This window comes from Argiope bruennichi, chromosome 2 (assembly GCF_947563725.1).
Source record: "Argiope bruennichi chromosome 2, qqArgBrue1.1, whole genome shotgun sequence".
NCBI lineage: Eukaryota > Metazoa > Arthropoda > Arachnida > Araneae > Araneidae > Argiope > Argiope bruennichi.
Window position 1 is genome coordinate 56,091,879 of NC_079152.1, and position 15,895 is coordinate 56,107,773.

General features: G+C 26.5%; 1 protein-coding gene across 1 annotated transcript in view; it reads right to left on the reverse strand.

Moving 5' to 3' along the window:
* Positions 1 to 207: 207 nt before the first annotated feature.
* The window catches only part of LOC129961765 (Krueppel-like factor 8), a 44,207-nt gene continuing 28,519 nt past the window's right edge, over positions 208 to 15,895 (reverse strand). Inside the window, exons 2-7 of the mRNA XM_056075326.1 lie at positions 8,948 to 9,046; positions 7,646 to 7,817; positions 5,284 to 5,374; positions 4,106 to 4,377; positions 3,449 to 3,655; positions 208 to 2,468 (exon numbers count right to left, since the gene is read on the reverse strand). Coding sequence (XP_055931301.1) covers positions 3,483 to 3,655; positions 4,106 to 4,377; positions 5,284 to 5,374; positions 7,646 to 7,817; positions 8,948 to 9,034 — 795 coding nt within the window. The 5' untranslated portion in view covers positions 9,035 to 9,046 and the 3' untranslated portion in view covers positions 208 to 2,468; positions 3,449 to 3,482. The remainder of the gene's footprint in view (positions 2,469 to 3,448; positions 3,656 to 4,105; positions 4,378 to 5,283; positions 5,375 to 7,645; positions 7,818 to 8,947; positions 9,047 to 15,895) is intronic.

Genomic DNA, 15,895 nt, shown 5'->3' on the forward strand with positions numbered 1-15,895 from the left:
TGAACTTTACAAATGGAAAATTTTTTATAGTAGACATCTTTAATTGTTCATAAAATGTTCAATGTATTAATCACACCATTTAGTAGAACATTTATACAAAATAAAAATAAAAATATTTTAGAAGAATACTTTATTATTATAATTAGAATATTCTTCTTCTCTTATTATATTATGTAATATTATTCTAATACAAATATCAATATTTTATCAATTCTTTTAATGAGAGAAAATCTGCTGATTTTATAAAAATTAAATTTTCTTTTGAAAAAATATTAATGAATGCACATTAATATTTCTATTTGAAGTAGAACAATAATACGAATAACCATTATAAGTAGAAAAAAAAATCTATATTTCTCCTTTTTTAATATATAGTATCACTGGGTAAAAGATTAGTTATATACATAAAATTTCATCATTTATTCAGATCTAGAATTCAAAATTTAGATAAGTTATTATGAATAATAAATATGTTTTCTAAACCAGAATATCATCTAGAGAAATTTAAAAAGAAAAAAAAAAAACTTTTGTTTTCACTTTTTGAAGTTGAAACAAAAACATCAAATGATGCAGTTAATCTCAGTTGGATCATAGATTCATTTTATTTCAACACAAATTATTTCAGATAATCTATTTTTTACAGCTATATCAGGTTATGCCATTTTATTTTGCAGTGGTCTTAATTAAATCACTACATGGCAATTCTATTGCTTTTAACACCACATTTTTGTCAATCCTGCCAGCAAGAGTGAAAATAGTTATTAGGCTTATATTTTCCTTTTTTTTTCCCCATGGAAATAAAATCACAATTATTGCAGAAAATAATGCAAGTTTGGAAATTTATTCACCTCCCCACATCCAAATAAAAATTTACATCAACTATCTAAACTGAAATAAAGTCAAATAGTCCAGTGTATTTAAATACAAAGCTTTAAAATAGAAACAGAAACTATGAATTGCAGCTTATCAGTATTTACAAAAAATAAAATTCTTTCACAATAAACATAAATAATCTAGAAAGTTTTCCTTATATAACACTTAAGACACACAAAAACACTATCACAAAATATATTCTTGCCACAAAAACAAATATTCTCTTCGTATTTTCTGTGTATACCAACAGAAAAACATATCATTTTTAAAACACATTTACAATGAGAAATATTCCAGTCAAAAAAGATGACTTAAGTCTACTAAAACAAATTGAAAATAACTTTGTAAAACCTTACCAAGGGAATTCTTATTAAATAAGTAAATTTCAGTACTTAAACATGTACTTCGTCAGACAAACACACAAATAAAGGGAGAAAAAACTCAATCTAGTTTCAAGCCCTAATCACAATGCAAATAGCATTATTCGTTTATTAGGAATACTGGCCAATACATAAAATGGGCCTATTATTGATAACACAGATGATAAAATAAAACAACCTGAATATTAAAAAACTAAAATGAAATTTCAATGACTTCGCACACAACACTTCTCTATCTAGGTAAAGGAATGTTAGATGGATAAAGCATCATCATCACTCAATTTTTTTAAAAGACCAATTGATAATGTTAAATGCCCTAATAGGAATAATAAATAAAAGTAATGCAATAGATGAATGCAAGTTTTTTTTTTTTTTTTCATACTGAACTTATTATTTTAAAGTAAAATCTAATAACAGCAATTAATCATTTAATAATAGCTCATTTCAGATAAAAATTATTTAAAAAATAATAAATAAATCATTATAGGAATAACTTAAAGAAAATATTTTTAATGCTTGGTTTTATAACACAATATAATCATGTACTTAAACAAATTAAAGGAAATTTTTTTTAATATTTGGTTTTAAAACCAGATATAATAATGGTATAGAATCCTGCAGATTGATATCATATTTAAGAATTAAAAAAAATCATGCAAGCATTATAATAAATTTTTAATAATAAATTGAAATTGATGCAAGGATAAGAATTCAGAGTAGTTCAGCAAATAATAATTTCCAAGTCCTTCAAGTATGAATTCTTAATTTCCAAAATTATGAAAGTAATTCTAAAATTTGTAGTGGCAAATTGATTATTTCTCACGAACAATTAAATAATGTTTCAAAAAATATATGAAACATTGAGTTGTCTTAATTCTTTATTAATTGCAATAAAATAATATTTAAACAAATTAGAACATCTTTCAAAACAAAATTTTTGGCCCACTGAAAAAGTTCTGGGTGTGTATTAGCATTTTATATTCATTACTTTTTTTAGACTTAAATACTGAACTATCTATTAATGAATTTACTAAAATACAACATATAAAACATTTAACAGTCTTATCACTCTGAAATACCAGAGATCGTCACAGGAAAATATTTTAAGTGCTGAAATTCAGTGGAATGACATTTGTGAACTTTTGTACTCTTGTCTGGAAAATGAGTAATGGTGTGCTTTCTTCTTCCGAAGTCAGAACAGCTTCAATATATTCTCTATTGAAACAAAAATATGAATAATATTAACAATATTATACTATTAAAATGACACAGGCATAACAAATACAAGAAAGCTACATAATGTTACTGAATTTGTAGTCATTTTTTAATCTTAATAAATAGCTCTTAAGAATAGTTTAAGAAAAACTTAATCATAATCATTTATTGGAATTGATCTGAAGTATTCTGTAATAAATAGTGGTAAACATTTTAATACTAAGTATAAATTAAAAGCAAACTGACCTTTGAAAATAAATTACTACCGATTCATTTCTTCTTTTTTTCCCAAAAATCAAAAGCTAACTTAATTCCTCTATTTACTTTATTTTTTAAAATTTATTTAAGCCCTTATATTCATGTTTGGTATATGTTTTTTAAATGCTAATTATTATAATATGAAGTTGCATCATTTTTTTTTTTTTTTTGCATAGAAAAATATTACGAATACTTCTAATAAATGGCCATTCTGCTTCCTTGCTTTTAAAAGTCAATGAAGCATTATCTAAATTATCAAGAAAAAAAATTAAAATAAACTATTTAAATTATTCTAGACATCATAAATAAAAGTTTGGTAAAAATACTTTTGTAAAATCTTATTTTAACAATGAATTTTTTAAATTAATTTATTTTTCAAATTAATAGTATTATTATATACAAAAGTTGGGCTTTTCCTAAACCTATTTTCAGAGTTAGACCAACAGAAAATACTATATTTTAAATTTTATATGAAGCTTTGCATAGTGGGAAAATAGTAGAAAATATTAAATGAAATACAGTTATAAAATAATACATAATAATTCAGCTTCTGTAGTCAATTTATAATAGTTCATTTTTTTATGAAACCCTATAATTAGTAACTAGATTAAATATATTATTTTTACACATCTTTAAAAATAAAATATCATTTGATATATGAAATGAAATAAAATAGCAGAATAAAAATTTAAATCTTAATTCACATTTTTTTCTTATCATACCTCAAAAAAATTAACAATTTCATTGTAAGATGACCTAGTGACGTTTCATATGCAAAGAAAGATGATCAGATCTAGAAAACGATCGCTGACATAGCTGGCACTTGAAGGGTTTTTGACCAGTATGTTTTCTGTAATGTCGAGTGAGTTCATCAGATCGAGCAAATTTCCAGGTGCAACCTTCCCAAGTACATAAGTATGGCTTTTCTCCTAAAGTAAATAATACACAAAAAAATTACAATTTAAAAACAGAATGTATATGATAATGAAGCAAAAAAATATATAGTCAATATAAAAAGAGATAAAAAAAATAATAATGATGATGATTACACTTAACGTATTTCAGTTAGCATTTCTAAAACAATAAATACAGGAAAAAAGTTGCAAATGATACTTTTTTAAATGAGGTTTTGAAAATTTTCTTTTCGAAATCTCGAAAAAATGTTTTTATAATGAATACTTTGTGTGGGAATCTAATAATTTATTACTACCATATGAATGTATACAAAATTACTCATTCAGTATTTGTACTTCAAAGTTTTTTTTAACAACAGGAAAATTTCATACTTCCTACATGCAAATTCTTATCTTATGAAGAAAATATACGGCAATAATCATATATATTGAAAATATAAACCTGCAAACAGGGAAGAAGCTAACCTGTATGTGTTCTTTTATGAGCCTTTAAATGTGAGCTTTTTGTATAGACTTTTTCACAGCCTTTAAAGTCACATTTGTGCGTTTTTCTTCTACGTAAATTTTCAGAATAAATGTCCAGTCCTTCTTTTACCACATTACTGGGGAGTCCCATGCTTCCACTAAATATTTTAGCCTTGTTTAACAAGGGATTGCACATGAGGGGATCTTCAATCTGATCCAGCTTTTGCAACAAATTTAGAAAATGAGGTTGCTTTTCATTCTGGAACCTTGAGCTAAAAAACATGAAATAAATTACATTTTCAAGCATTTTTTGATGAAAATATATGTATCAACTATACCATAAATATATTATCAAAATTGTTACACTTAAATAATCAGAAAAGTTAAAGTTAGCAGAAGAACATAAAAATATAACCATTAATTTATAATTATAATTATTCATTTCTTCCACAAACATGTATTGTTATAGACAAAACAAAAATAAAGAATTTGGGCAGGATTTGATTATATAGTGGAATTGCATAATTTTTTGCAATACCATTCAGTGTTAACTGGAACCTCATTTAATGATGAATAAATAAATATATTAATGGTATATAAAAGACATGATACATCTTAATATTTTTTTATAAATTATAAGAACACATGCATTAGAACCACTATGATTCATATTTAAAAATTAATACACTAAATATTAAAAATATTTCTAAATTAATTTTTCCTCATTTTATAAAAGGTTTAAAATGTGGAAATATTAATTAACAGAAAAAATGTTGATAAATTGTAGTTTTTAGATTTTCTACATTGAATGAAGACAGCAAAACTAACATTCTTGGGGTAAACAAAACATATATATTATGATTATTTGCCTCAGAAAATTACTAATTTTATTAATAATTTAGTTTCAAATTGAAAATAAATTTGTTCATTAATAAAAACAAAAAACAAAAATATCATAATTTAATACAGAAAAATGTTTTTTAAATCATGTAAAAAGGAGAAATAAAAAATATAACCAGCAAAAACTTAAGACTCTGATAAAAAAAAAATCATACTTGAAAACAAATTCAATGAAATATTACATGTACTAAAAATTAGCATAAAATATTTATGTGAAATTAGAAAACATTTAAATTTATATATCTAGTATTAGAAATTAAAGGGGGAAGAGTACTTACAGTGGTGATTCATTTATGCTTTGAAACGAAAACGAAGCTGGTGATTCGGACTTAGATAAAGGATCAGAAATTTCTTCATCAGAATTAAAATCTACAGAAGAAAACAGAAAATATTATTTAAATAAAATATATGATTTATTATCTGTATTACCAAACTAATATGTTTAAGCTTGATAACTTTAAAAAAAGAAATACATCATTTCTCCACATTCAAGGATACTACAACTGACTGTGTTCTTAATTTAAATATTTAGAAAAATTTATTTGATTATGTACAAGTTTAAATTTTGTACAGAAAGGTACGGAATTTTTTTGCAAAATTTAACTGAACAAAAGTTCTGTTCAATTATTTTCATACTAATACATAAAAAATTAAACATTTTAAATAACTAAATTAAATTATATGAACTAAAATATTTTACTTAATTCACAGTATTATTCAAAACATTTTCCCAATTGCAAATGTAAACAATAATAATAGTACAGATAAAAGAACAAAAATTTTTAAAAAATTCCTAAAGAAGTTTTGCTTGCATAATATATAATAATTTGTATATGTGCCTACATTGATCACACAGCCAAAAAGTTGTTTGTGCAGTTGTCCACTCCACAATCATGAGAAGCATACCTTCAATTCCTCAAATGAAGCAATGAAGGTGTTAAGAGAAGAGTGAATAATATATTCCAAAGAAATGAAGGGAGAAGAAGCAACTTTACAAGAAAGTCAACATAAACAAAAATTGTAAGGTTGATTTAAAGGCCTTAATTTTGTTTATTTATTATATTAATTATTATATAAACTGCATGTCTGCAATTAACTGCCAAAGGTTACATGCAAATAAGTTCTTCCACAGCTAAAAACTGACTATGCTCACCAATAGTACATGGCTAGTACTAATGGCATATAGTTAATAAATAAGTAACACAAAATCATGTTTTTTTCTTTTTACTATTTATTACATAACAAGGACATAAGGAATATGTGAAGATAACTAATAAAATTATTTTATAAAACTAACAATTTAATCATTGTTACATAGATTTATGCTTAGTATGCCAATTACTACAATAAGGTTAATAATGAGACTTACATTTCATTTGTATTATATTTCTATAGCAAATTTAATGATAAAAACTTCTTTTTAAAAAGAAATTTGGATTTGACATATAAAATATCATAGATGATAACTCATTCTTAGATAACATTAAATCTCCAATGATGGTAATTAGTAAGGCCAATATAATTTTCAAAACAGTAACAAAATTTTGATAAATTATTTCTAAATCATATCACTGTGAACTTGAAAAGCAAAACTTGATTATAAATTTTACTAAATAAATTAATCTGCTCTTACAAAGTTGTGTTTATAGCTTTAAATATTTGAAAAAATTAATTTCAGACACTTATGAATATAATTTTAATTATATTTTTTACAAACCATATCCATGCAAAAAAAAAAAAAAAAAATCTTATGCTTGCCATAAATAATTTTGAATCTAGTCTTAAAATAATAATGAAATTTTTGATAAAGTCTAGAATTATGTAATTAGTATTAGCTAATCTATCAATGTTCCACGATTCACAACATCCAAACTTGCCTTGGACATGAAATGTCTTCAATGTGTGTATAATTCAAATGCATATATATATATATATATATATATATATATATATATATATATATATATATATATATATATATATATATATATATATATATATATATATATATATATATATATATATATATATATATAAAGTATTTTTCTTTAGCAAAATTAGTCAATGTAGGGACTTTCAGAAATATGGATCACTCACACCAACATCACTGTATGAGTTTGCTCACATCATTAAAAAATTCCTTGGATCAGCCCTGTTCAGAAAGTTAAATTCTTAGTAAATGGCTATGAAATCAAACATGCTTCTACCTAAGTATTGCCCTTGCGATAAATCAAGGGAAATTACATAAGGCAATCATTCCTCATACAAATAAAAGAAAACCTTCCATCTGCAACCTGTGCAACATTTTTCTTCTTCTTATTATTATTTACAAGGAAGTTATAGCAATTTGTAATTGTTTTACATAACTCCATCTTTTCAGATGCATTAGAAGAAAGATTTTTCATTTCCACCTATTGCTTATAACAATATATTTTCATCCATCACAAACATAGGAACATTTTTGCTAACTGTTAATTATTAATACCTCTCAAAAGAAGTAAAAATATTTAGTGGAAGTACTGAATAAAAAAAAAAGTTTAAATGTTTTATTTATATTTATAGACAGAATTCAGCTATTTAACAATCATAATCTATTATTGAAGATACATTTTGTAAAATCTGCATCATTAATTTATTTACCTTTGTTCAGTCTCAAATCAACACAAGAGTAGCTATCAGCTGTGGATGATGGTGATGATGGAATTGCAGGTGATGAGGGCAGACTGGCAAGTGATGATGCAGGTGAAAGTGAGTACCGACTTTTATTTACTGTTAAGTCCACTGGTTCCATTTGTGCTGGTGAAAAAACTGTCTGCAACACAAAAGATTTTAATATTAAATAGGATATATAATATTGGTCTCTAGTTTTAATTTATATATACTTCAAGATCACAAGACCATAACTAATCACATTAAGAATAATAAAAAACTAATTTTTAAAAGCTTCAAACAGTGTAAAAATGGTCTTTCTGTGATGCTATGTTTTAAATAAATTGTGAAAAAATATTATTAAAATTTTGATTAGTCTTAATCTAATCCGATTTACTTAAATTTTTGATTAATTTTAAATTCTAATTAACATTTTAATAACTCTTTCTTAATGAAGACTATACCTAAAAAACAATTTTAGGTCAAATTGGTCATTCTAGGACCCTGTAGAGCATTTTCAACAAATTTTGTATCATGCAATTTAACAATTAGGGTGCCAGCACTTAAACAAACAAAATTATAATATTAAAATACAATGGGTAATTTGTCACTGTTGTTTAATAATTTAATTTAGAGTTTTATTGAAGTTGTACCTCCTTATTTCAATTTATAAAAATAATATTTTTTAACAGAAAAAAAAATTATTTTGCAGTAAACACATATTGTTCGTGGAATTGTGTGGAAGTAATATAAAATAAAACATATGTGTTAGATAAAAGAGATGACTGTAACTTTCACATCACATCTTGCTTTTAATAAAATCATCTCTTAACATTCTATTGTTTAGTTTAAAAAATTTCAATTATACATAATGTTTGCATTTCATTTGAATTACCCCCTAGCATATATGTAAGGCATGGAGCTTTTTTGTTGTTGTTGCTTAACCTAATTTAGTAAATAAACCAACAATCTAGTTCCATGAGGTTGGCAAGAAACAATTTCTCAATGTAATATTACAATATAAAGTGCGTATTTTGCCAATAAATGGGCTAAAGAAACAGTTCCTAATTTTTTTTAAAAATTAACATTTAAGAGCCACTAGCGAATGTAGTCAATGCCCTAACATGGCATTTTTTGCCATTTTTTTGGAGGGATTAATTGTTGGTTACAATAAATATCTTTAACAATTAATCGCAGGCATGTAGTTAATATTCAAGTATCTTTTACTCAAGACATTATTCATGCAAATAAACATAATACATAATAATCAGATAAGCTAATTTGTACACTTACTCGCTCTGTGTTCATAATACATGCAGAGGGTAGCCCAAGCAAGGGTACAAATGTTGGTGACAGCCTTGAAATTTCATAAGGAACCATGAACCTATCACACTGTGAAAATAATAATAAGCAAATAAATCTTACAGAATTAAGCTTTTCATAAAATTATACATTTATTTCTTATCAAATAAAAGCACATATAGATGGCGTATTGACGGAGAGCGGCAAAGAAATGGAACATTAATGCTATTATGTCACTATTAAAGTCAAATATAATGGGGTGAAGAAATAGCATTGTGCCCTGGGTGCAATTTAAATTTTTAAACCACTGACAAAATCCAGGATGCTCCAGTTGGGGTAACGCTACGCAGATTAGAAATTTTTAATTTCCTTTATTCTGTTTTATTTTAATTCAAAAGTACTTCAGAATGAATCTGGAAAATCAGTTAATCACCAATGTTTAATTTTAAATGCATCAAACACTAAGAAAATAAACAGAACCGTTTGATATAATCGGCCGAAAATACGTTAAGCCTATCCTCGTTAGCGTGGGGGAAAAAAACTGAAGCCTTACTCATTTGGCGGTGTGGAAAAGAAAAGATTTTTGGCGGGAAAGTTAGTTTTTAATTAATAATTAAAATTCTAATTAAAAATTCAAAAAAAGGGATCCAAGGGGCACATTCCCGACCTCCAAGGTATGCATGTGCCAAATTTGGTAGCTGTAGGTCGAATGATCTGGCTTGTAGAGCGCAACACACACACACACACACACACACACTGAAGTATAAAAGTATAGAAGAAATTATTTTTTGTCAAAAAAATATGTCATTAAAAGTTTAAGAAACCATTTACTCATCAAAGTATTTATTGTTATAAAACGTCAACCACTCTCCATCCCTCCCCAAATGATTTTTGCGTGTGTGTGTGTGTGTACACAATTAGTTTTAAATTTTCATAAAATAATTTTAACGTCTATTTTCACATGTGGTGTATAAAAAGTAAATGACACTCCACTGGGATTTGGTAAAGTACTTACAATTTTGTTATCGCGACATCCCGTCCGATTACTGCTTCAAACATCTATCCGTCGATACTCCGACGGTAGCAGTATGCATGCATAAATCTGATATATGGAGCACTAATGGTGTAGCAACCAAGAAAGAGGCGGCAAGGGAGCAATAAATATCCTCGGCACTATTTTTAGGTGTCATGGAAACGAGGTGCATTGTAGTAATTTATAAAATGAAATATAATATGGCAGAGAAAAAGTAATTCCTCATATCGGACATCATTTATCCTTTCTAATCTACTGATTGTAATTGGAAGGGGGGCGAAGGAACCTTATTATGCTCCAAGAGCAACTTACACTCGCTCGCTCTTACGTCACTACGAAGAACCCTTTAATAAAATATAATAAAATATAATAAAATAAGAATTCTGTTCCCAGGATGGAATTTATAATCTGTTAAGCAGTACACAGGAAACCGCATCCAGAATGATTTATAAAATGAAAGGAATTACATTTGGATACAAAATCTTCTCAATATAAACAAATTAGATTAAGACAAAAAAAAATCCTTATATATATATATGGCAGCATTTTCTTTTCAAATTCAATTCAAACTTTTCCCTGAATGAAGAAAAATATAGAGTCTGGATAATGAAAATATAAGATATTTATCGATATCTTATAAGATAAGATATTAATACTGCAATAAAACAGAAGACTATTGCCTCCCCCCCCCCTTTGTCACAAGCACAACGAATTTCAAAACATATTTGAAAATTTTGGAAGAAAAGAACAGAACTGAGAAAAGAGCTTATGTAACAAATCCATCACGAAGACAAATATTTTTATTACACTTTTATTTAACTTAAATTTCATATTTATAAAGATGGGATTTTATATCCGCTTCTTCAGTACTTTTAGAAATGTGTCCATCTAAGATTCCGAACAACAAATTTATAGTTCTATTTTATAGTTCTAAAAACATAATTACCTGTAAATATATTAATGAAATTTTATTTCTACAAGCGGTATTCGATATTAGTAAATTTCAAGAGGAAAATCTAATTTCATAATATTGAAATATAGATTACAAATTAGACCTGAATTATAAATTAAATTAAGAAATAGTTTTATAAATTAATTCTAATTTTGTAACTAAAAATAGAAAAAAGTTCAAATAAAAGTTTCAAATCTTCAATAAAATAACACATGTGATTTTTTATTAACTTTTTTTTTTCCAAAGGCTTTTTTAAAATTATTAATTGAATGAATAATGAATTAAGTATTATCAGTAGTATCATATACCAGATTAGAATTGGTTAGATTACGCACGATAAAAATACATAGCAGAAGGAGACTAAAATTCATAAAATTGCTGCCCTATAATTGCACAGTACTTACTGTTATCTACTAAACTATAAACTCATTATGTAATCTCATAACAAAGACATAATGAGCAGGTAAAACTTTGAAGCATGGGAGTCTTAAAAATAGCATTACTGCAGGTAACAATAATTCGAGGAATTTTTTTGGTGCATCTTTATAATTCCGGGAGATAAAAATCTATAATAATTTCTAGCAGAGCCAAGAGTTTTTTAATGACGGGAACAAACAGAGTAATTGCGAAATATTTTGAAGAGAATAATAATAAAGAATTACAATGAAACACACTTGTAGAAAATACGTTGAATGTGAGAAAAACATCTTTACGATTTTCCTAGAAAGAAGAGGCAATGGTCAATGTTCTTGATACATAAACATTTTTCAAAGTAATTCTTCCACATATAATTTTTAACTGCCATTCAATCCCACGTTTTATCTTTTAATTTATTACCATACTATAAGTAGCGCAAGCAGCTTCTCTAATCCAACTTTAAAAAAAACACATCATACTCTCGACTCCCAGACTTTCCACCGTCATTAGAGCCACATTATAAAAGGATCGTACTTAGAATGTGAACTGAAAGCTTCATTGCCTATGAAATTCAAAATAAAAAGGAAAAAAAAAAAAAAAAAAGTCTTGAAGTGCGGCCTTTTTTTTTATCGCGCAAGGAGGCACCACGCCCTTGGATGCCCGGAATCTCACACTGATTACGCGAACAGCTCCAGGAGTTATCTCATCTAATTAGGAGTTGAGAACAAACCAAGAGAATCAAAGCGTGTCTTCCTCCAAGTGTATTGACACCGAACGACCAGTCGCCTGAGAGCTACCACTTCCCATTCGAGACGGCACATTTTTCTTTCTTTTTTCTTTTTTCCCCTGCAGGGAAGAGCACAATATTCCTACAGGCAAAAATTACAAAGAATGGAAACTTCTTTTACCTAAAATATGAGTATAAAAAAAATAAATGTATTTTTGATGAAAACGTCGATTTTTTTTTAATTCTAAAAATATTTTTTGAAAATCTCCTTTAGTATACTAAACATCTGACATTATTTCTTTGATGAATTCACTTAAATCGACATTCTACTAGTTTTTTAACAGAAGGTAGAGAAAATTCAAGTTGACAATACAATAAGATTATATAAGCGTTTTCTTTTTGTAAGGAAACCTAAGTAAAACATTCTGCTATGTTTTTAACAGCAGGCTGCAACAACTTAAGTTGATAGTACACATTAAGATCATAATAAAGATTGTTTTCTAGAAATAAGAAAACATCACTTCCCATCTTACTGATGACTTGAATTCTCACTGACAGTACAACTGCTGACAGTACAAACAGGCACTTGGCTAATTTTTGAATAAATTTATAGTCTAATATACTTCTTTGAAAAAATTATTAAAAAACTGATTGAAATATGAAACGTTTAACTAATTAAAAAAAACTAAAAGTTTTATAATTGATCTTTCTTCCTATAACAGTCCAACTGCATTCTGTAATCAAGCCAAGAGTCTTGAGAGAAAATCAAAAACATATTTTTCGAAATACGGTAGAATTCAGATTTTTTTTTTTATATATAGTTATCCGGATTATTTTCGGAGGACAAAAATAAAGATGGATAGATTTATTGGCTTTTTACGAGACATTTAGCTATACTGTGCGATTCCAGATAAAATCTTACCGAGTAAAGAACCAGACAAGCAGCAAAATAATAGATTTTGACTGATATGTTCAAGCAGTGATATTTTATACAACATGTAAGTGTATAAACTGTAAACAACATTGTTTTTGTACTCATTAAATTAATACGTTATATTTCAGATTTTTTTCCCTTAACCTTTTTTTTCCTCGTCAATTATCAAATTATCCAGCTTGATATAAGCTTATACCGATCAGCTCTGATCTCAATTAATTCTCTAACTCTCCATTACAATAATTACGAAAGACAGGAAAGAATGGCAGGATGTTTTTAGTTGCATCGCATCACTTACTTCAAGCAAAGATACCGATTTTAGAAACGAATTTTTTCAGTTCATAAAAAATTTGTGTAATTTCCATATTTAAGAGTATGCAGTTTAATAAAAAGAAAATAAAAAGAAGAAAAAGAAAGAATAGATGCAAAGAGAAATCATTCCTTTTTTTTTATACTATTAAAATCATAGATTTGAGGCATCTCATTTGTTTAAAGTTGATCCTAAACCGATTAATCTAAAAGCGAAAATGTCGAATTCGAATTTTTATCAATCAAGCAAATTGCGGAAAATATATATAAAAAAATCATTCTGATAGTTACAGGCTAAGACATAATTCATATCTGTCACAAGTAGACAAATATGAAATTATAAAAAGGGAGGGCGGCAAAGAAGGAACTAAATGAATTGAAAATGTAATGATGACAGGATAATATCAATCTGAATAAACTCATGGATATCATAAACTTCTAATAATTTGTAATCCCAAATAATACTGGATTAGATAAAAGGACTTCTGGTTCGTTTCAGAGCATGAAAATTACTTATTATAACTAAATTCAGTTGAAAATTTTTTTTAAGAAATGTTTTGACTATCAATTTGAGTATTAAAATTAAAGATACAAAGTTTCAGTTTACTAACATTATTAACCGCATTGAGCAGTTATTATTATTTTTTTAAAAAAATTCTCTTACGCTGGAAAACCAATAAATTTCGGACTGTTTCATAATTTATCAAATGATTAGTATTGTAGCAATAATTTTTTATATGTTCACTATTACTATATCGTATATTTTGAATTCTGTTAAAAGATAAATTTATAAACAAATCAAAACTAAAGCCTGCAAATTACTGCTGCTATTTTGGAAACACAGTTTGCTTTCCAAACATCAAGTAAGAAAGATTACATAGAGATATTTTTAATTACGCGATTAAAATTTTTAAGAAAACATTAATAACTTATTTAAAAAAAGGAAAAATGTAATTACACATTTTTTCACTGTATTGTTTTAACATCCATTTCAGTTTTTTTTTTTTTTTTTTTTTTAAATCACACAGTTTAGTGTTATATTACAGGCATTTCCTACAATTATTTTTCAAATCAGCATTCAAAAATTAAACAGAAGCCCATTTCTGAGATGCCCAAAAGTTGTATAAATGAGATTCACTTAGATTCAAGACCCACGATTTAAGAAGTGATCGATAACATAAATGACACTGTCTGCATATTTTAATTATCAACCTCAACACGATGTTTATTATTTTTAAGCCACTGCTGCTTACATCTCTACCTGTACGCAATGACGGTGGCATAGTGCGCGCACCTACAGGCGGAAGTTACTTTCTGATCAGAGCCGCGAGATTACACTCCGGAGATAATGACAAACAACTAACAAGCAAAAAAAAAAGGGTTAAACGAAGCATGAATGTTCGTACCGCTCGCTACCAACGGCAAAGCGAAAAAGAGCAGACACAAGTATAACAGAATGATTATATTTACTCTACTATGCAAATGAGTCAGAAATGAAGCATTTCGATGAAAATTATGTGTGGTACGCAATTTCAAAAAAGGCAATTTAAATTTCCCAATAGTAGCTGTTTTAAGATATCACACAGTATAAGGTATCAACAGAATGTTAACAAATGTAATTTATCAAAAAAAATAATATAAATATGGATTCAGTTTTTATATAGCAAAACAAAGTTTATGATTTTTATATCATGGTAAATAACAGATATCTATCTGCTTCGACAACATGATAAGAAAATACCAAGATCCAAATCGTAAACAAGGTAATGTTGTTCATACAACATATTGATTTATAAATCACTTCATTGGAGATCAGTAAACAGAGATAAAATGGAAGATAGAAAAAATAAAGACATCTTTTTATACAAAGAGCAGGTTACGAACTAATCACTTTAAGAATTTCCAAAAGCAATTTTTCTATATTACTTTCGGTAATACAGTGCAGACAATTAAAACCATAAAAACATACTAGCCTTTAATTGAAAAGTCTATAAAGAATGTTAAAATGGCATTATTTCAATTCAAGATGGTCCTGTTTTTCATATGGAATTAATTCTATATTACTATATTACTTTCGGTAACGTAGTTCAGACAGTTAAAACATAAAAACTTACTAGTATTTAATTGAAAAGACCACAAAGAAAGTTAAAATGGCATTATTTCAATTCAAGATGATCCTGTTTTTCATATGGAATTAATTCATACGAAAAATGTTTTCTACATTTAACTTTTCTTAGGAATTTGCTTCTTAAAAAAAGTCCTCGTCAAGTAAGGCAAAAAATAATTATTTTGTGACTTAATATATATATATATATATATATATATATATATATATATATATCCATGTGCATAGAGCTCCATGTTATTAGAAAAGGAAGAGGATAAAAAAATGAATTATAAATAATAAAAATAAAAAAACTGATCAGCGCCTTTTTTTTTTTTTTTTAATAATAAGGTTTCGATCCAGATATTTTTTTTTTTTTACTTTTTCAAAGATGGTGAGTTATTTTTTTTAGCATTATGAACCATAATTGCTTGTCTCCGAATTTTTTTTTTCTGTTTAAATA